The sequence below is a fragment of the Canis lupus genome, chromosome 30 (genome assembly GCF_011100685.1).
Source record: "Canis lupus familiaris isolate Mischka breed German Shepherd chromosome 30, alternate assembly UU_Cfam_GSD_1.0, whole genome shotgun sequence".
NCBI lineage: Eukaryota > Metazoa > Chordata > Mammalia > Carnivora > Canidae > Canis > Canis lupus.
In genome coordinates, this window is record NC_049251.1 from 21,430,919 (window position 1) to 21,453,247 (window position 22,329).

A 22,329-nucleotide genomic window follows, 5' to 3' on the forward strand; every position below is an offset into this window, starting at 1 on the left:
AAATTTCTTTTTATATAATAAGGAAGCTCCTAAGAATGAGCTGAAACTAATTTCAACAATCTAAACTTGATGCCACTGAAAAAAAGGAAACCAATGGCTCACCTGAGAGCACTGTTTGTGAATTTCCAGCTGCTGAAGTTGAATCTTACTGGTTGATATTAGCATCAGTTTATCGATCTGGCATTTCATTGACATTGAATGGAAAACAACTACTATAAAAATTAGATAAGTTTCAGTTATTCAAGCTGTATCTCCATAAGCCTTTGCTATTCTTTACCTCATATGGGAGGCAGAATTTTTAGCAATTGCCTCCGACTGTTAAGTGCCCTATCCCTGCAAGCTGTGAATGTCAGATCTCACTCCTTCATTGTGTTATGCCTATGGCACAGTCAGCCTTCCAAAGGGAAGATTGTCCAGGGGGGCTTAATTGATTCAGGTGAGCCTTGAAAAGTAGGGAACTTTCTCCACCTGGTGGCAGAAGGGGCCATCAGGGAGATTCTAAGCTTGAGGATTCCACACACCATTATTGGCTTGATGATGGAGGTGGCATCTAAAAGTTAAGAGTGGCCCCCTGCTGACAGCCAGCGAGAAAATGGAGACCTTAGACCTACAGCCACAAGGAATTGGGTACTGTCAATGACCTGAGGGAAATGGAAGCATTTAAGAACCCGGCTGGCTGACACCTTCATTTTGGCCTTGTGAGATCCTCAGCAGAGAACCCTGCTGAAGCCTATGTGGACTTCTGTCCTACTGGATTGAGATAACGAATGGGTACTGATTTTAGCTGCTAAGTTTGTGATAATTTGTAATGCAGCAAAAGGAAACTAATACAGCATGGAAATTTGTTTGTGGGATCCCATAGCTTTCCTGATTCTGTTGTGGTTCATAATCCACTGAGTTTACAAGCTGTGTGGCCTCAGGTGAATTGCTTGTCCTTCTTGAGCCTATAAAACCTGCCTCACTGAGTTTTTATGAAGATTAAATGGGATCCACGTAAAGTGTTTACTGCAGACCTCGGTGCTCAGCAGGATCTCAATCAAGCTCCCTCTCCGCATGTGTGTTTATATAGTTCCCAATGTCCCTCTCAATAGAGAGCTCCCTGCATATTCTTTCACAGTGCCAGGGACACTGGAGGTGCTCAGAACATGTGGGCTGGGTTGTATACATAAACAATATTCATCAGATCATAGTCATCAAATATCTGTTTTGCACATGTTAAAAAGATGTGTACTAGTCTGACCTCAAGCTGTCCAAAAGTTTGTAGGAGAGAATTATGCAAACAAAACATTGGAATACAGTGCCATTCATGCTAGTATATCAAATGCTGAGGCCACAGCACCTTTCCATTGGTCCAAAAGCAGTAATTCTCAAGTGGACATGACAGGTGAAAGCATGCCCGGCAAGCAGGCACTGAGAAGGCTGCAGCAGTTAGAGGCTGGAGAGAGGCCTGGTTTGGGTGGAGCACAGGGTGCCTTAGTGGGCTGTGAGGGAAGGTGGAACTCTTACAGTAAGCTGAGGACACTGCATTTCATGCCAACAGGTTGGGCTTCAGGCTTCCAGTCCTGGGGAGCTTTCAGAGGTTCTTTGGCAGAATGACCAGATCAGATTTATGGACTAGAAACGAAACAGTGGTGTGGGATGGAGGGCCTGCTTTGGATATATTGCAGATGAAGAGACTGGAAGAACATTAACACTAATTTAGTGTTAATCTAACTTTCAAGAAAAATACCCTCAAATCTACTGGAGCCCTTTATTTGTAGTGAGGCCCCAAGAGTCTAACATTTAGCTTAATATCCTTTATAAGAGGAATGTGTCTGCCCTTGATGTGCTCAAAGCAAATGCCTTCCTGTACAAGGAGGCATGATGTGGGCTCATTTCTGCAGAGCTGGTTAGCCCTCAAGGGGCGGAAGTGGAGAGGTAAGTGGCCCGACTCCCAAGGATTAAAAGCTATGGTCTGGATTTTAGCACAAAGAGGGAACGGGAATGGAATCTTCCCAGGGCTGGCTTGAATTAGTTTAGGATTCCCTTCTAACTGGGAAACTTCCAGGTGCCTAAAAGAAAGAAAAAATACATATTTCTGAATTAATACTTGGAACACCTGCTTTCATAGAAACAAGTTTATAAATAATGGTTGGTTACAAAGCTGGCTTCTAGACTGAGCAACAGCTTGTCTGAAATCCAGTCCACTTGTAACTTTGTTATTATATTATCTTCAGGATCTTTTACTAACAACCAGACTTTTAGAATATGACCTATTTGTAAAGTAGAGATGATCTGTGATTATGAATTTAATAATCATGCCAATTCATCAGATACAAATTCAAGATGGTATGAGAATTCCTTATGTGGCTGCAAAGGACCAGACCAGAATATATCACCCAGAATACCTGCTTGGAAACATTTCTATTTAAAAAATGAATAAAAAATGAATAATGGTGGGGCACTTGGTGACACAGTTAAGTGATTGACTCTTGGTTTTGGCTCAAGTCATGATCTTGGGTTTGTGAGATTGAGCCCCGCATCTTGCTCCATGCAGAGCCTGCTTCAGACTCTCTTTCCCCTCTCTCTGCCCCTCCCTGGCCTCATGTGGCTCTCTTCCCAAAATAAATAAATACATCTTAAAAAAAGAGAAAATTAAAAAAAAAATGAACCACAGTTTTTGTTTTTATTAGAATAGAACTTTATTTGTGGCATCAAGATTTTTAAACATGATTTTATACTTTAAAGTATGCAATAAATTTGATACATTAATCTTGATATATATTTACCATACAAGAAGATTTTTAAAAACAATGTCAAATGGCTTATAATCAAAACAAATTGTGTTAAATTTGGTAATTCTGTAGGATCATTTCAGCATTATAAATAAAAAAATGAAAACATTCCATTTAAATTTGAGTTAGGGTGAAATGTGTTTGTTTTCCAATTTTATGTCTATGTTAAAGTTTGCTTGATTACAGAGAAAATACAGGTTAAAATTAAGTGCTTATAATTTCTAGAAAAATAGAACATCCTTGCTTTATGAAGATGACCCAATTCACTCTCTACCTGTAGAGTGCATTTGGGACACTTTTCTACCTGGGATGAGAGGCTGTGTGGCTTGATACAGGTACCCTGCAGACCATCAGCCACAACTGGAGATGAAGGGGATGATGGTCTGTCGCTGGGAGCTGGTGGCAGTGTCTGGTTTCATTAATATCTTATTTTATATCTTGTCACAGAACCATCCAAATGAGTATCAGTCAGATGAAAAGCAAGCTTTATATTTTCTCAAACTCTGATCTGCTATATTTCACAGAAATGATAAACAATTATATGGCAAAATCCTGTGTGAACAAAAATAGTTTTCACATTAAGTTCTCTACAATGAGGACATTTCAAAATGCATTGGCCCATATTAATATTACTTTGCTGATGTGGAGAAAATGAATTCTGATGGCATATATAAACACACACATACATATATAGTCAACATCAGAGATGTTCCTACTTCTTTGTTAGCAGACATTTTATTTTTAAAGGAAGAGATTCTTCTTTGGGAGTGTAGCTAGTGTGCATACCTGATTTGATAAAATCTGATGGTCAACACAAAGCACAAAGCATCTTCTGGTCAACACAAAGCACAAAGCAGCTCTCTGAAACTTACAACAATCTTCCCTGACAATGAGAGTGGGTATGATTGTTCTTTGATGAAAGAACAGGAGCCCAGAGAGGTTAAGTAAGTTGCTTCAGTTTAAACAGTTGGTAAGTGATAAAACTAGTACTCTATCCGGTGGTCTTGCCTGAATGCTAGTTAACACAGGTGAAAATAAAACACAGAGTGCACCAATCTGTGAATGACCTTCCCCAAGCTGTGCTGCAGAGGTGGTGTGTGGAAAGCAGTTTTGCTACTTTGTCACACTGGAGATCCTTACCAGGTGCTGATAAGTACCCATAGTGTCATACCCCACAAACTTAAACCAGTAATCAGAAGCACTGTTTACAACTCTCCGAGTGCTTGCTTCAGCAGCACATATACTAAAATTACAACTCTCTGAGTATACATATGTATTTAAGAAGATTTATAACATATATTTACAATTACTCCTCAATCACCAAGATGCCATATTAGAAACAGGTTTAACTTTTTGCAAGAGCATTTTCTATGTAATCATTCTAATATACGTATGAAACATAAATACAAGTCTTGGCACACTTCATCTTCGCAGGTGTACAGAACACATTCCCTTTTGCCTCCTTCTGCTCACTGCTACTTTTGACTGTTTACAAACTCATTTACATATCTGTAAATTCCTTGAGGTGAGGACTGAGCTAGATTTCTTTGAAGCTGACAGCTCTCACCCCCAGGGCCTTGCACAGGGCTAGGCACACAGCAGGCATTCAGTACACATTTGTTGAATGCATGCACATGATTTCTACATACTTCAATTTGGTTAAAGTAGGATTCTACTTGTCGCATTTTTCCCAAAGAATTTTGGATTTATAGTAAAACATCATTTTCATAGTAAACAGTATTTTAAAAAAGCATAAGAAATGTGGGTAATAGGCTTAATACAAATTACTCATTACAACTGTTCTTTGGTTATGTTTAACAAATTATTTGGTTTTTTGACTAAAGAGAGATACTAAAAATATAAAAATGCAACTACAGAAATTAGCTTAATCTGTAAACATAATAAACCCTGTAAACATATATTTACTACATAATTGTGCAAGTATAAAGAATGACTAGTAAAAGCAGGTACTATACATTTAACTTAGTTCTTCAAGGCATATTTAGAAACACTGCTCTGTGAAGCTTTAGTGTAGTGTCTGAAGAAGGAATTCTTTTGCTTTAAACACGGAGGAGTAATGATTATGCCAGTGAACCATAAAGATATACAGGCAAAGGCAAAGGTGTTAATACTCTTCACACTGCGAATCTTAATTCGCTTCACACATCTTACAAACCACCTTGTTCAGTAATGCTACATATTCACAAAAGCCAAATACTTTTAAAATTAAGAAGTAAACAATTTTTTTTTGCAAGGGAGTCAGTGGACGAAAAAGAAAGGTAACACATTTTCCAAGGTTTTTCCAAAAATCTGGGCAGTAAGGTGCAGGAGGCAGGTCTACAAAACAATAAATAGCTGTAGGCAGCATGAAATACATTGTAGTTTAATCAATATTAAAGTATTCTTTTCCAAATTTCGGTTTTCCTTCTCAAAAAGCATCCAACTTTTCACACGAGACACTTATCACAAATATTTCACAGTTATAATTTCAGTAGTTTAAGAAAGAACTGCCTGGCAAATACTGTAAAAGAGGTAAATGTTAAGGACAAAACTATTTCAGGCACAAGGGACTTAAATCCTAGAGTGGGAACTCTAAAGATAGAAACAGCTGTGTGAATGCAACGTATTATCTAAAAGTGAATGAAATAACAGTAAGGTTGTCATACTGCTTCTTCTAATACTTTTATCGGGTTTTTCTCCACTATCTGGGAAGAAACAAAGGCCAAGTTGTAGTAGTTCCCTGGAAAATTTTAAGTCAAGATTTTGCTTAGACAAAAGTGGCAGTGAAACACTCTAGGTTGTTACTTGGAATCTAATCAACGCCATCAAAGCCTTGAGTGTTCTCAATTGCCATCTGCAGTTTATCCCATAATTCTTCAAATGATTCATAGGGTGGCAAGTCCAAGCGATTAAAGCTGAAAGAACAGAGAGGACCTGGTTACGACAGACATTGACAAAGCAAGTGCCATGGTGGCCAATGATAATGCTATTCGTGATGTGTTCAACAATACTAGAAGGCATTTTATCACCAGAGGAGAAGGAAGATACAGTACTGGGCTCTAGGCATGGACTCATCCCATGACGTCTTGGTGCTGTCCTCTCTCACTCCCACTTTGACCTCCAAATGTCTGGGTTCCTCTGTTAATTTAACCTCCCAAAGGGTATGTTCTAGCTTCTCTTGGGATGACCCATCATTCATGTGATGGTGGGCCACACATGGTCCATGGGTGAGATGGGCCTCTCCACTGTTCAGTTTCCTGGTCTCCAAGCCCAGGCCTGCCAGGCAAAGACATACCTGATCTGCATTGTTTCTGCCTTCTTCTCCCCCTCCTCCATAGCTGCCACTGACACAGAGCAGGCTAGACCTTCTGTACCCAGACTGTTAGAGGAGCTTCACTCTCTGAAAACGTGTTCTCTAAGGGTCGAAAAAACTGCTTACCATGTATGGGCTCTTGGCAGCTTTTCCGGGGTACCCCACTGTTCAACTGTAAATGACTGTGGTCCATTTGAGCCTGCAAAGAAAAGAGTTGCTTTGGTCTCATTTATTCTTTATAGGAATCCCTAAAATTTCACAACTCATTTTTTCCAGTGTAGAACTTAAACATACTGATCTATGAACATACTACTAATAGTGAACATACTACTAATGAACATACATACTAATCTTAAACCTACTAATCTAGTTTCTTTAAACTCACAGAAGGCTGTGGTGTCCTTGATGGCTTCATTTTCCAGCCACGAGATGAAGCTTCCTTCCTAGCAACTCACGCATGGTCACCATATCACTGGGCCTCTAGGGTACCAGAGCTCTAGGACTTTTGCTGTGTGCTAGCCCTGTGTCTCCACATGACCATCTCCTTCACAGGTACACAGAGAAAATAAATATTTTCTTTTTTTTTTCCAGTCCTGCTGAAAATAGCTTTATTTTTTTCTGATTATCTAGTCTCAGTGCAAGGAAATTAAAGCAATAGGGAAAAAATAATGAAGGGAGTAAAAATCACCTCAAAGTCCACTCTCAAATCTGAGTAAACCTTCTATCATGGATCATTGTGTGTGTGTATAAATGGAATTTTGTGTGAAGGTAAGCATGTGATCCATGCTGCATTTTTCTTTTATTATGGACACTTTCAGAAACTTTCTTTTCTTTTCTTTTTTTCAGAAACTTTTTTCTTTGAAGTTTGCACTTAGTTCTCCCTTCCCTCCAGTCTCAACATCCTCCAATCACTCAGGTAATCAGTGCTGACAACCCAATGCAGAACCTTCTATACTTTTCCCCATGTCTTATAGTCATACCTAATTATGTGTGTGAGTATAACTGCCAGAAGCAGCACTAAATATACTGGATATTCTTGATATTACAGTTTTCTCAAAAAGCATTGTTTTTCACACATCACACATCATAATTACGTTCAGTTAAAATTTCAGTATTCTTGTCATGGTTTTCCATAATATGGGATCGTACATATTTCCCTGCCTCTTGACTCTCTCACCTAAATAATCCATTGTGAACACTCCCTTTAAGTCAACTAAGACACCCTTTTATTGAATAGATAATACTGTATTATAATATTAACAGCTTGAAGTGACTTCTTTTTGAAAATGCATAAGAATTTGAATTATATTCTAATACTACCAAGTCTGGCCCCATGTGTGGGATATTTCCCCCAAATTCCAAACAATTCATGAAACCAATGGATGGCTGTAGGCCCGGACTGCATAAAAGGAGGACGTGGAGCTAGACATGGAAAGGGGTGTTCAGCCTGCCTTGATCTTTCCCTACTGTAACTGGCTAAAATATGGGAGAAGAAAAGGAGAGGAAGTCACAGGAAACCACTGAAAAGACAAATGCAAAGAAATCCAGTTGGGCAAGCAGGGGCACATTTATTAGGGCACAGCTCCTATCTCATTCTTCTCACTGAGCATGGTGACTCTAGGTGAGGAAGCAACAGCTGCTTGACAGGTGCTGCAAACAGATACACATGGAACTTAAGGAGATCAGGTTTGGGATCCCTGGGTGGCGCAGCGGTTTGGCGCCTGCCTTTGGCCCAGGGCGCGATCCTGGAGACCTGGGATCGAGTCCCACGTCGGGCTCCCGGTGCATGGAGCCTGCTTCTCCCTCTGCCTGTGTCTCTGCCTCTCTCTCTCTGTGTGTGACTATCATAAATAAATAAAAAATAAAAAAAAAAAAAAAAAGGAGATCAGGTTTGCCAAGGAGATGGACGGGGCTGGTGATCCCGTCAGACAGCAGCAGCTTTCTCTTTGCATGAAAAATTCAGCTCAGCAACTACTGAGGCTGCAGTTCTGACTTGTAGTTTCCAGAACAATTCTAAACTTTGCTGTTGCTCTGAGCAGGGCTCCAACCTGAGCTACACCTTCCCTGAAAGATGTATTCCTCTTAGTATCTTTAAAAGCAAGTAAATGTCATTCCAACAAATAGCTGATTTGAGAAAAGTTGATCCATATCAGAAACAGCAGGTTTGTTTGTTTCTTTCAAAACACACCTCTAAATATATCCACTAGAAAACAGTTTGATAGGATATGCAGAATTTCACTTTATAGAAAGCTCCATTAATAGTAACTATTCTGAATATTGAAAGATATGTAGTCTTGTCCCTAGTCCTGCACATACACAAACATCATACACACACACCACACGCATGCGCGCACGTGCGCGCGCACACACATATACATCTTCCATGATCAAATAAGTTTTGAAACCCCTTTTTTTCATAGTAAAGGTTCTGAATGTATTTTCCTCAAATGTATTCTACTATGGAACTCTGTTTCCTGCTGAATACTTACTAACATTCTGTGGGACGTTACATGTTGCCCTAAACCATCACCCCACAGACAATGCTCTTTCTGTGATGGAATATGTAGCAGGAATCAAATTTAAAATTCAAGAATGGAAAGTAACTCGAGGCATTTCATGTTTTATCCTTTGGTATCTGATTAGAAGGTGTACATATATTCTGGCCTACTTCAGTGTATCTCAGTAAATCATTTAAAACCCTTAATTCTTTTTTATTAAGCCCAGTGTTTGTATAAATGAAAGAAGCTTGACAACTAATCAGCAATAAAAAAGACAAGTGGCATCACTCCATTTTTTAATGATCTGCAGCAAATTCTTACCATAGAGTTCAGCAAATCCATTCATAGGCACTCGAGATGTACCAGTGACAAACTGAAGTAATCTTATTCTTTTTTCTGAATCCATCATTAGAACAGCCTGAATAAGAGAAAAACAGCATTTAGGTACATCCCTAGGAAAAAAAGTAACAGAACTATCTTAAAAAATATGTTATCAGAATTTAATTATGGTATTAATGATCCATTATTAAATTTACATATATCTGTTAGTTACATTTGTGTTTCTGGGTGGCTTACAGAATTCCTAAAAACACAGAGTAACTCTGTGGGATGAGATCACAGCCTAATAAAGTGACAAAAATATCTTTTTGGATGTGACTCGTGGCTTTTTAAAAATGATATTTACTGATATTATTGAGTAACACACACAATTCTCAATTAGATGGAAAATAACATTTAAAGCAGCCATGCAGGAGGCCCAGAGAATGCACTGCAGGTGATTACAAGTTCTCTTGGACAGTTCTACTGCTGGTAAGGAACCAAGAGCCCACCACGGCTGTTCCCATGACTTCCTACATTCTGAACACTGACTTATCTATAAATATGCATGGAGGTTGCAGCCATATCCGGAAGGTAGATGTATACAGTACATTACATTGTGTCTTATCTCTATGTGATCCATTAGTATAGTTAATATGACTGAATCTATTGAAAAGTAATTTACAGAAACAGAAGCTTTCAATTACCTTCCAGAACCACTGTATGACTTGATGATTCACACTGTAGCCATTCTTATATTTTGTGTGTTCTCTCCAGTCATTCACATCGACATCTCCCAATCCACACATAAGAAGCTACGTGATAAGAAATGTCAAACTACAGACAAGATAAATAATGGACACAAAAATCCTGTTTGAAAATAAGAGTATTTCTTACCTCTAGTTCATTTTCATCGAAAATTTTGATGAGATCCTGTGGTATTAGTTCAAAAAATCCCTAGGAGAAGGAATGTATTTTAAAAATTGGTTAGCAGATTCCATTGACAGCCCTCTACTTTAGCTCCTGGGTTGTTCTGGAGAAATCCCACATGCACATAGGTTCCTACCACCACCTAGTCTTGGGTTCTTAAGTTAACTGAGATTCCAGTATTGGCAAGAAAATGTACATGTCCATAATCTCTTCTTTCTCACTGATTCCTCACAATGGCTATTTTGAAACCTCTCCACACTTCCCAAGGCACTTCCTCCTCCTCCATGTTACCCCTTCCTGACAGCAGATAACTTTTATTTGAGAGACAAAACAGAGGCGATTATGGAATTCCCTCAACCTTCTGCACGCATCTCCATGTACCAACTGCCACTGACATCATTGTGGTCTCCCTTCCCACTGTCAGAGACAGGTGCTATCTCCTCTCTGTGCCTCATCTGCTTCCCCGAAGGGCTCCTCTCACTAAATCTCCTTCTCTTTATTAGCTCACTACATGCATTTATACTTGTTTAAGCTTATCTACCTTAAAAATAACAAAAAAGGGGTTCTTGGCTGGCTCAGTGGTTGAGCATCTGCCTTCGGCCCAGGTTGTGATTCTGGGGTCCTGGGATCAAGTCCCATATCAGGCTCTCCACAGGGAGTCTGCTTCTCCCTCTGCCTATGTCTCTGCCTCTCTCTCTCTCTCTCTCATGAATAAATAATTTAAAAACAAAACAAAACAAAAAAGCAAAACCATCTTTCTTCTCTTTACTGCCAAGTTATTATACCTTACTGAAGCCACCTGCCCACCTGCAGCTCTGCCTCCACCCGCTGCCATCTGCCCTCTGTGCCCCTGCTTCCCTCAGGCTGTCCTGGAAAAAGTCAGAGACAGCTCTGTGGCTAATTCTGATAAACACTTCCTAGTTCTGTATCTTTTTTTACTTCTTTGCACTAGGATATTGTTGAAAACACCTTCGTTGTTGAAACTTTGTCTGCTGTGGATGATTTCTCTTTCATCTCTGTCTGCATTTGCTAATTTCCCTTGAAGTCTCCTTTTCTACCCACTGGTTCCTTCCATATTGCTGTTCCCACATCTCTATGGTGGCCATCCACTTTCATTGTTCGTACCATTCTTCCAATTTCCCATCTCACCTAGTCCACAGCTCCAGGACACAAAGGCAGATGATCCCCAAATTCATGCTGCCCTCCCCAGACCTCTATCCTTTAAAGCATCCTGAACTACAGCTCTCCCTCATGAATCCCACTCAGATACACACACAGCTGTCTTCCCACCACTACCACCTTAGTTCCTGCCCTTACCTTTGCTCACCTGGATCACTGGAGTACCTTCTCCCCCCACCCCTGCTGCTAGCCTTGTCCAACTCTAACTCACTACACGCCACTTCCAGAATGATCTGACTAAAATATAAATTGAATCCTGGTGTTTTATCATAGAACAGCCTTTGATACCACCTTCCTTCCCCTCACTGGATTTTCACAAAAGAGTCAAATCCCACCTTTGTTTCCAGGTTAGCAAACAGGCCCTTCATAACCCAGTTCTGGTCAGCTCTCCAGCTCAGTTTTACCTCCTGCATCATCTTATGAACTGCTGGCATTTTCTCCAACATGCACACAGTCTTATGGACAGACTTCACACAGACCACTCATTCTGCTTGGAATTGCATGTAGCGGGCCAAACGCCCTAGGCCTTCCCTGTCCCTCCCTGCACCTCTCCTGCCCTGGTTTCCACCTCTCCACTGTGCTTACCAAGCACAGGCTTGCCTCTGTCCACCTCTTCAGATTCTCTGCCCCCTATAACAGGACCTATGTCTTTATGCCTTGTGCAGTACCAGATACAGAGTGAGTGCTGAATACCGGATAAATAAAAAAGTACGTGATAAATATCTAACAGAAGGTTTTAAGTTGGTTTAAGACACAAGAGTGCACTGGCAACAGCCTAAATGTTCACTAACTGGGGAAGTTTAAAACCTTATGGATTTATGAGTAAACTGCAGCCACAAGGAAAAATAGTTGCGCATCTTGACACATAAAGATTTCCAATAAATATTTGATAAGACAAGAAAGCAAGTCACAAACTAACATGTATAGTGTGATCCCATGTGGGAAAATAAATGGCCTATTCCACTCTCCCTATAGCACCCTTGATCCTTGTTCATCTAATGTAACTTAAGATGGAGGAGGAAGAGGAGACATGACTGGGAAAAGATGAGGATCCATGACCAGTGTGAAGGAGGATTGTCAATGTCAACTGAATGGGCTTCTTGAATGAGTTTTAACAGTGAACACCTATTCATTTAAAATTTTTTACTATAAAAATTAAAAGTTGTTTTTAAAAAGCAAGTCATCCATTAATTATCACATGTGATGACTCCAATACTTGAAACTCAAGAATTATACTTTGAAATTACAGAAGAACAAACAAAAGTAAATGAATACCTCTTTAAAAGCAGCCATTTGCTTCTGGATTCGGTTTACAAATCGCCACTGTATTACAAGACTAAAAAGAAACAAAATATTTCATCTTTTTCATATGAATGAAGAAAAACATTTAAGGTATATTTACTCCAGTTGGAAACAAAAAATAAAGACTAGGTAAGCCCAAAAATAAATATGAATGGGTAATACAGCATTTTTACAGAAAGAGAATAAAGAACATTGAGACGCTGGCTATGAAGGAAGAAGGTACAGAGTCTTCCCAGAAAGAACTACAAAATTATTTCCAGTAAAGTATATACTAAACATAATAAAATACATACTAACAAAATACTTACTAAATATATTCCTTTTTGTTCTTATTGGTGACAACTATTTCTGATCCACCAATTTTCAATTCATGTTGATGTGTCTAAAATTAAGCATGATATCTTGATATGTTATTTTAGTGAAAAAAAATAAAATATACATATTATAGTTATACCAGAAACCCAGTATTTTAAATTAAATCCATTCACAAGCTAAGAAAACTTAAAATATTAGTTTTACTAAAATAAACATGGAATGAGTCAAATGTCAAAGAAAGCAAAAATTCTTGCTGAGACAGCTTTTGTTACTGGAAAATAAATTTTAAAATAGAGCACAGAAATGTGTCAAGGATATGTATTATTTAGCTTCTAGACTTGTTATAACATTTGTTTCACAATTTATGTACCATTTCAATTAATCAAAATTTACAAACCTGTCCAAAAAGTTCTTCATCTATGACAAACCTGAGGTCCAATTCTGTTGGATCATTTTCAAGAATCCATCTTAGTGAATTGTAATATTCACCATCCTAAATAGGGAAATTGCATATTTAAAATTTGTATAAAAAAAGACACCTGAACCTGCAAATAAAGTATGCTGAGAATCTGAATACGTGGACAAAAGATGAAAAGTAGTAGCACATCTTTTCTTATATTCCAACAAGTATTATAAACAGAGTGGGATGACTAGTAAGTGAGAGTAAAAGATGCATAAATCAGTGGAGTGGTGGTTGCCTGACAGTTTGGAAATCTATCTCTATGGAGGTAAAGATTTGATTATCCAGTTGAAGGGTCAACTAAAGTAGTTTCCAGATGAATACTAACCCCCATGGATACCCAGGAGCACCTAGCACCTTTCTCATATGGCCTCTTGAGACTTGAATGTTTAGGTAGCTATGAGCAGGTTGTTATTTATATCTGGTCCAAGTTAAAGAAAAATCTCAAATGAAATACAGAACCTTAATTAACCAACTCAAATAACTATGAAATTTTATGATTCATAAAGAATTATACCATCCACATTAATAATGTCACAAGAAAGGAATAAAAAATGTACTTGGTCCCCAGGAAGAGATCTTAGAATCCATGTGTACACATAGTCTATAAGGCTATTCAGCTCAGGCAGCAGGGCTACAGTCAGGGGTTTAGTCCTTGGGTTTCCACTTCTTTAGAGTAGCCTAACCACAAGCCCTTGCCTCTGGACTGTCATTTTGCAAACATATGCCATTCATCATAAAAGATCATAATTCAAACATTGATAGTATACTGAAGTAATTAGGGAGAAATTTACTGATATCTATAGCATTCTGCATCAAAAAAGAAGATGGATTGATGGACACACGGGTGGACTGATGGATAGGTAGGTAATAAAGTAAGTATAGAAAAAAAAAACAGTATGGAATCTTGGTGGTGGATACACATATTGGTCCATTGTAAAATTTTAAAAATATTATTAGGCATTAGAAAATTTTTGTATTAGAATGTTGGGAAAAATGTTCATTTGTATTTGGGAACATTATAATCTATTAATTTCTTCATCATCAAATTTTAACTTTAAAATATCCGATTGCTTGCTAAATCATACTTTCTCTACATGATAAGGAAAAAAGACCTACCACCGATTCCATATCATGAAGTGTTATTGGTTTGTGTAGCATCATCTTGTAAAATGGGCGGATGAAGAAACCTTTCAAAAAAATCAAATATATTGAAAATGATTAACAAATGAAACAAATGAGATAATTATACTTAAAAAAAAGTTTTATGTTTAATACTAACCATCCAACAGTTTGCCATGATAAACTGCCATTCCAGCTACTCGGCCAATAAACTTGAAGTAAGAGAGGTGATCCTCGTTACACAATCCAGAGTTTGGATTTATCTGTAGGGTGTAATTATCCCTGTAAAGACAACCACATTTAAATGCTTCTCTCTATACTTCTATATAAAAATTTTATTTTATTTTTAAAAAGACTTTATTTATTTATTCGACAGAGAGCACACATGCACATGCAGGGAGAGTGACAGAGGGAGCTGCAGAGGGAGAGGGAGAAGCAGGTTCCCCACTGAGTAGGGAGCTTGATGTGGGGCTCAATCCAAGGACTGGGGGATCATGACCTGAGCCAAAGGCAGATGCTTAACCAACTGAGCCACCCAGGTTACCCTCAAATAAAAATTTTAATATGACAAAACTATAAATTAGCTCCCTCTTTGGAAGTTGTTTACCTCTATTAGAACCATGTTAGACCCCTGGACTTAATGTTTTTAAAAATAGTCACTTCTGGGACTCCTGGGTGGTTCAGTGGTTGAGCATCTGCCTTCAGCTCAGGGAATGATCCTAGGGCCCTGGGATCCAGTCCCGCATCAGGTTCCCTACGGGGAGCCTGCTTCTCCCACTGCCTATGTCTCTTCTTCCCTCTCTGTGTCTCTCATGAATAGATAAAATAAAATCTTTTTTTTTTTAAAAGCCATTTCTGTCAAAAGGTGGAAAACAACTCAAATGTTCAATAACCGATGATGAATATGCAAAATGTGGTGCTCCTTTACACAATGGGGTGTTACTCAGCTTCATACAGGAAGAAAATCCTGACATATGCAATGCCATGGATGAACCTTGAGGGCATAGCTAATGAAATAAGTCAGTCACAAAAGGAAAATCCTTGGGAACCCTGGGTGGCGCAGCGGTTTAGCGCCTGCCTTTGGCCCAGGGCACGATCCTGGAGACCCGGGATCGAATCCCATGTCGGGCTCCCGGTGCATGGAGCCTGCTTCTCCCTCTGCCTATGTCTCTGCCTCTCTCTCTTTCTCTGTGTGACTATCATAAATAAATTTTTAAAAAATTAAAAAAAAAAAAGGAAAATCCTGTACAATTCTACTTCTATGCAGAAGTACCTAAAGCAGTTAAATTCACCAAGATAGAAGGCAGAATGATGACTGCCCGGGAATAATGGAGTTAGTGTTTCATGGGTACAGTTTCAGTTTGGGATAATAAAAATGTTTTGGAGATGGATGTTTTGGAGATGGACGGTGCTGGCAATTGCACAACAATGTAAATGTACTTAATACCACTGAGCTGCACACTTGAAATGGCTAAAATGGTTTTATGTTATGTATATTTTGCCACAATTTTTTTAAGAGTGTTTTGACACATTAGTTACAGTTTCCCTTTTCTGGCACATTGTAAGATACAGTTTCCTTGCATCATACAACTCTTTGTTAGTTTCAAAGCAGCGACTTTTTTCTGTATAGTCATTGTGAAACTACTTACGTAGCAGAATATTCAAACAACCCATAATAAGGGTTAAACATTTCCTTTGAGATCAGGAAAAACCATTCTCTAGCGACTCCTCCGTAATCTAATCCCTTTTCACCATCGAACTCAATCCACAGTCGAGCCTTGAGGAAATCCGCTCTCTTGACACCCATAATCCTCCTGTAAGAGTCCTCAAGGACAGTTGCACGGCGAAGTTTCATTTCAAATTTGTTTGGAATGTCGTTCTGAAAACCCAGAGAAGAGAAACCTACAGTTTAAATAATCAATTCAACATGTTGGCAACTTTATTTTTCATGAAAGTTAAAAAAAACCGTTGTGCTCTTCCCTGTGCCCAGGACACTTTTTTAGGGAAAGCATGACTAGGAATATTGTCTAATATTTCTTTTATGGTACAAAAGAATTCACACATTTTCTCTAATCACATAATATTACAGACTTCTGATTCTTATACTAGAAGAAGCAGGTATCAATAGTGGCCATCATGCTCACATGAAGGCATTTCATGAACAGTCCTTCCCATGTTAAGTTCCAGTGAAGACTGTCCGATGGCCTACAGTGTAGCCAACACCTGCTCTTTGTTGCTTGTCTGTTGGTTTGGGGTTTTTCCCAACCTCCATCTTTCCTCCTTGGAGCCCATCCTGCTGTATTCCTTAATAGGTTCTAACATTTACAGACCATAACACTGTTATGGCACTGTTCCCAGCATTTTAATGGGTTAACTCATTTGCTTCTCATAAGAACATGAGGAAGAAGCGACTAATATACTTTCCATTTTATGGGGGAAGAAGCTGAAGACAAAAATTAAGAGAGCCCCGAGCTCTCAAGTCTCGATTTTTTTGTACATCCTTTGCTTCTGTGACAAATGCAGGTAACTATGCTTTTAGACAGCTCTTATTGTAAATTTTATAAAAAGATGTCTGAATATTTTATTCTTGTTTTGTGTGCAATGTTCAAGTGTAAGATGGTAAGAGAAAATTTGGTCACTTCAAAAGAAGAAAAGAGGGCTACTTTTAAGAAGAAAAAATCAATTTCACTCTTAATATATTTAGGAAAAAAGGAAAGCCCTACAGAAACATAATAATATAAGCAGTTTTTATAAAAAAAATAGAAGCATAACATAGGCAGTTTCCTCTGCTGCTTATGCAATTAAAAACAAAGGCAAGATCAGAGAAAACCAATTTTAGACTAGACACTAGGATCCTGGGCTGCCAAGTGATCTCCCATTTACTGGGGTCTGCTCTGGGCTAGGCCCCAGCTACATAGCTACAGTAATGGAAGTGGGAGGAAAGGGAATAAAAATGTGGTATAAGATATGATTCCTCCCTCAAGGAGTTTATAATCTAGCTTGTGTGAGAAAAAAATATAAATGTTACTAATCCTGACATTTACAAGAGTAAGAGAATTGCTAATAATAAAGATATAGGGCAGCCTGGGTGGCTCAGCGGTTTAGTGCCACCTTCAGCGCAGGGCCTGATCCTGGAGACCTGGGATGGAGTCCCAGGTCAGGCTCCCTGCATGGAGCCTGCTTCTCCCTCTGCCTGTCTCTCTCTTCTCTCTGTGTATTCTCATGAATAAATAAATAAAATATTAAAATAATAATAATAATAAAGATATAAGCAATGTTCTGTGGGGCCCAAAAGATTGAGTTGCAATTGCAAGTGAGGTGATCCAGGAGGCTTTAAAAGCAAGTCCTGACCTGGAGGAGAGGCAGGGGAAGAGCAGCAGGCTAAGGGAAGAGCATGGGGGGTGTGGAGGGGGGCTGGCTAATGTATTTAACGGTGAGAGGGTGTAGGAGGGAGGGAAGGGTTGCAGTGACAGGAGAAAGCTGAAAAGCAGTCTGGGGTCAGAGCAGAGGAAGGGTAGATGCAGCCTGGGGGGAGCTGTGGAATCAGACTGTTCTGGAGACTAATGGGGTGCTTTTAAGGAGAGGCAAGAGGCAGCTGGCCAGTTACAGACCCTGAAAGAGACCCTGTGAGAGAGGAATGGAAATGGAAGTGAAAGAGGGCAAGAGGAGCGACTTCCATGTTTGGGCTGGGGAGGGGACCAGGGCATGGATTCTGGGGTCAGGAGCCTTGTGTTCAGATCTCAGCTCCCCCTCACATGATTTTCTAAGGCTTGATTTCCTCATCTGTCAGTAATAATAGTCACCCCATGGAGCTGTTTCAGAATTTAAGGGCATAATGCATTTCATATGCATCCTCAGTATCTGGCATGTGGTGAGCTCAATACTGACTAGGCACCCTTATTCTTCACCAATGAGATGTTAAGGAGAAGGCAGAGGAAAAGGTTAAAGACAACTCAAGGTTTTGTAGCAGTAGTTTTTAAACATTTTTATTTCTGTCTTGCTGTCTGCTCTTTTGCTGTTATGTGTCTGCACATAGATTTTTTTAATCCTATCAGGGACTTTTTGATAAACTAAGGATGCAGGTTCTTAGCCTCTTCCCCATGCTCTTGAGTCTCTCCTTCTGGAACGAGTCCATGTTTCTTATACTTTCTTTCATGTTTTTATCTCTTTATATACCTTTGCTGCATTCTGGGTAACCTTCTCTTAATCACCCATAAATGTCATTTTGGTCAAGAACATGGACTCTGGGGGCAAATGGGTGGCTCAGTGGTTGAGCGTCTGCCTTTGGCTCAGGTCATGATCCTGGGGTCCTGGGATTGAGTCCTATATCGGGCTCCCAATAGGGAGCCTGCGTCTCCCTCTCCTATGTCTCTGTCTCTTTCTCTGTGTCTCTCATGAATAAATAAATGAAAATCTTTAACAAAAATAAAAAAAGAACATAGACTCTGGAGCTAGACCACTTGTCTGGCTTTGCCACTAATAACCATGGGACTTGATCACATCACCTAATCTCTCTGTGCATTATCCTCACATATAAAATATGGTAAAAACAGTTACTTCCTTATACAGCTGGTATAGAGATTACATGAATACATGTAACTTGCTAAGAACAATGTCTGGTTTGCAGTGAGAGCTCCATAAATACTACTACTTTCACTGCAGTTTTTCTGTGCTGTGACCTGTTTAGGAGAGGCTTTGTTTCATATCTCTTGCTGCCTGGAAGACATTCACAACTGGATATTATAATATGTTTTTGAGTGTTCAGAATGGCAAATGGAGAAACTTGTGCTTCTTTTCCACCAATAATATTTTCATTAAGGGTGAAGATATTTACCAGGCCAATAGATCAACAAAGTCTTAAAATCCCAAAGAACTTTAAGAAGTAGAAAGCCAATTTCCAGAACAATTTTAACAAAAAGCTATAACTGAGGATGAGTTTAAAAAGTTGCTTATAGTTTAGGCTTTCACTAAGGCACAAAATATTTGCACTAAAAATCTATTTCATTTTTTGTTAAATTTTGGATGAAGAAAATTCTGTGGTAGCAGACCCACCATCTTGAATCTTTGGAAAAGCAGGCTTCCGGCTTAGGGATGCAAGAAAATGTAACCCAATATAGCCACCTAATGGTAGTATTCCTAAACTGCAGGGAAAGGGGAAAAGTATGAGCAAATTAGAAAGGCATTACAGAATGATCATCATCAACAGAAATGAAATAGATGGGCAGATGATGAGTTTAAGTTTCAAATATTAGATTTGTGGTGATGGAAAAAAATATTGTACACACATCTGATGAAGCAGAAGGATACAAGCAACAAGAACACTGGTACAATCACAGTTGTATTTTCAAATTATGCAGAGATATGTCATATTTGAAAGCTGTAAAGTATGAATAACTATCTCTAGAAAACAACAGTCCAAGCAGAAAAGGAATCTAGAGTCCTCCTACACAATCAGGCATGAGGCTGGGGCATAATCTCCAGAGCTTGTTCAGATTCAACCAAGCCCAAGCTCCACAAACCCCACTAGGAAACCAAGTGAGAGCTCTTTAAAAGCAAACTTTAATACTATTGTTTTATATTACAAGATATCTTTCAAAATAAGGAAAAATACAACATAACTGTGGTTTTTGATGATATATAACACCGAGCAAGTAAAAAAATAGCCACTTTTCCCTATAAGAAACGATTCAAAGTTGTTAAAATATAGAATAAATTCTCTATTACTTCTAAAAATGCATTTTCCACACTTTAAGTCTATATAACAATCATTCCTAAGAACTCAACGTAAATATAACTAACCTGCTTCTTCAACTTTCGTCGGAAGAACTCATACTTTCTTTTGTAATCCCTGGAGTAGGGCACTGCCTTGAGTTGAAAATTTTAGAAAAATAAAGAAAGTTTAGGTTGTTTTTATTCTGGAGCAATTTTAAAAGTTCCCCTCTGAGTGTTTTATGAACATAAGTTAAAGGCATTAAAAGAGAATATTTGGAAAGAAGAGTTTAATTTGAAGGAAAACAAATACAAAACTTAAAAAATTTTAATTTCTCTGTTTAAGATTAAATGGTATTCAGCAATTCCCATAACTGTAATTTTCATCATGCAATATTCTTGAAATGCAAAAAGCCAGAAACAGGAAATTTCTTCCAAGTAGTGAAATATTAGAAATGAAAATTTCCATTTCTAAACAGACTTTCAAAGTGATTTCTCCATTAAGGGAGCAATTTGAAAAATGTACTTTTTTCCTTGAACTCTGAGGAATTGCCTTTTTTACCCATTATTTTAAAAGACCAAACATGAAGACTGAAGAGTCATTTCAAAGAACTGGATCTTTAATTTTACTTGTTTTTGTGAATTAGAAAACAGTTAAATTCTCAAAAACAAAATATGGAACAAGTAGCTATCTAAAGAAGAAAATTATTTTTCCTACCATTAACCTGACTCAAGAGCAGTATAAACATCATACACTATAACAGTTATGCTTAAAGATGAGTATTTTATATGCCAGCATTTATAGTTATCTCTACCAAAAAGTTCAAGACAGGCCCCTGGAGTCCATTGGGTGCTTATCTACTTTTTCATCTGGTACATTCTTGGATCCTCTCTGATCTGCTGATTGCCAACATTCTTTTTCAGGCAATGGCAAGTACCAGCCTGAGCCCAGCAGCCCACTGCCTTAGCATTTGACTATCTGGCTCACTAGTCTCCCAAGGCTATTGCAAGGGTAAGGACAATGAGTTTATATGCTCTTTTCAAATAATTGAGGCCTGGAGTGGGTGGGGTGAGGAGAGAACAGAATTGCAGATGTGCCTTCCTCTCAGGGTCTGTAGGATAATGCCCTTGACTATTCACCCTTGAAAAGACAGGTGAGAGGACAATGCCACCAATCACACGGACACAAAGAGACTTACTGGTCCAGTTATTGCTACATTTTGCAACCGAGGATCTTCCCATTGTGTTCTTTTTATATCTGAAGAGGGAGAGAAAAAAAAGGTGTTCTTTATTTTCCTGCACAATATTCAGTATTTCAAAAAAATAATATAATGAAAAATCACATTGCACATACTGTGATTTATGTAGAAGATTCTTCCATCTGTATGAGTTCTTTCTTCCCATCCTGGCTATAATGAAGAATGTATTTCAATTATTTTAGGAGAGAGTTTTATATGTATGGGTAGAAAAACGGCGCTGGTTATATGGTTAATTTGCATATTTCATGCTTAATAGAAAGCAATACTCTTTAATAATAACATTACTTATAGTTGTTGAAGAACTACTTATTCCAAAATACAAAATGTTTGAGGTAGCCAAATTAGATTGCTAGCAATTCTATAAACTTACAGGTAAAGGCCCCAGATCATTGGAAGAATCCAGTGACATCTTTCCTCTCAGATGAGCTGGAATTTTCAGTCTTGGATCTTCCTTTTATGGTAAATAAAGAAAACAACACACACACACAAATCTTAAAATCAAGAAAGTCAATCTGTTACCATGTTTTCTAACATAATTGATATTTAAAATACTCTCTTTTAAAGTCTACTTTTGGAGCACCGGGGTGGCTCAATGGTTGAGCATCCACCTTTGGCTAAGGTCATGACCATGATCCCGAGTCTGGGGATTGAGTCCCACATCAGGCTCCCTGCAGGGAGCCTGTTTCTCCCTCTGTCTATGTCTCTGCCTCTCTCTGTGTATGTCTCTCATGAATGAATAAATAAAATCTTAAAAAATAAATAAAAAATAAAAGTCTATTTTTATTTCATTTGTTTTACCTGTGAAATAATAGTTTCTCTGTCTAAAACCCATCATTCCCAGGCTACAATATTCAGTTCTCAGGTCTCAGAGTAGGATCAGTTTTAACTCATCATCTGTTTCACAGAAACCATTCAGAGAATTATGCCTCACTCGTTAGGGACTGGGTCACTATATAGGGCTCTTCTCTAAATAAAAACTGCTTGAATGAACAGGACATTAAACTAGACCAATGTAATTTTTGAGGCCTTGAATATACTTCTTGGCACTTAATGTGTTGATCTATTAACATTTTTTAAAGTTAGGGAGGTAAGCTTGAAAAGTTTATTAAGGTCAATTCATAATTAGGGTCAATTCAAATTGTTGAAAAAA

At 38.4% G+C, this 22,329-nt stretch overlaps 1 protein-coding gene across 5 annotated transcripts in view; it reads right to left on the minus strand.

The window, feature by feature from the left end:
• Positions 1-2,656: 2,656 nt before the first annotated feature.
• NEDD4 (NEDD4 E3 ubiquitin protein ligase) overlaps positions 2,657-22,329 on the minus strand; it is a 122,885-nt gene continuing 103,212 nt past the window's right edge. For 4 of the 5 annotated variants that reach the window (XM_038580487.1, XM_038580488.1, XM_038580489.1 and 1 more), the window contains 15 exons: positions 21,550-21,630; positions 21,275-21,329; positions 21,120-21,178; positions 20,011-20,076; positions 15,861-16,090; positions 14,372-14,493; positions 14,209-14,279; positions 13,027-13,122; positions 12,623-12,696; positions 12,288-12,348; positions 9,801-9,860; positions 9,611-9,718; positions 8,907-9,003; positions 6,214-6,286; positions 5,435-5,689 (listed from right to left, as the gene is read on the minus strand). In XM_038580487.1, the coding sequence (XP_038436415.1) occupies positions 5,587-5,689; positions 6,214-6,286; positions 8,907-9,003; positions 9,611-9,718; positions 9,801-9,860; positions 12,288-12,348; positions 12,623-12,696; positions 13,027-13,122; positions 14,209-14,279; positions 14,372-14,493; positions 15,861-16,090; positions 20,011-20,076; positions 21,120-21,178; positions 21,275-21,329; positions 21,550-21,630 (1,356 nt within the window). In that variant the 3' untranslated portion in view covers positions 5,435-5,586. Of the gene's footprint in view, positions 5,690-6,213; positions 6,287-8,906; positions 9,004-9,610; positions 9,719-9,800; positions 9,861-12,287; positions 12,349-12,622; positions 12,697-13,026; positions 13,123-14,208; positions 14,280-14,371; positions 14,494-15,860; positions 16,091-20,010; positions 20,077-21,119; positions 21,179-21,274; positions 21,330-21,549; positions 21,631-22,329 lie in introns of all 5 variants that reach the window. The other variant, XM_038580485.1, reaches the window with a different exon arrangement.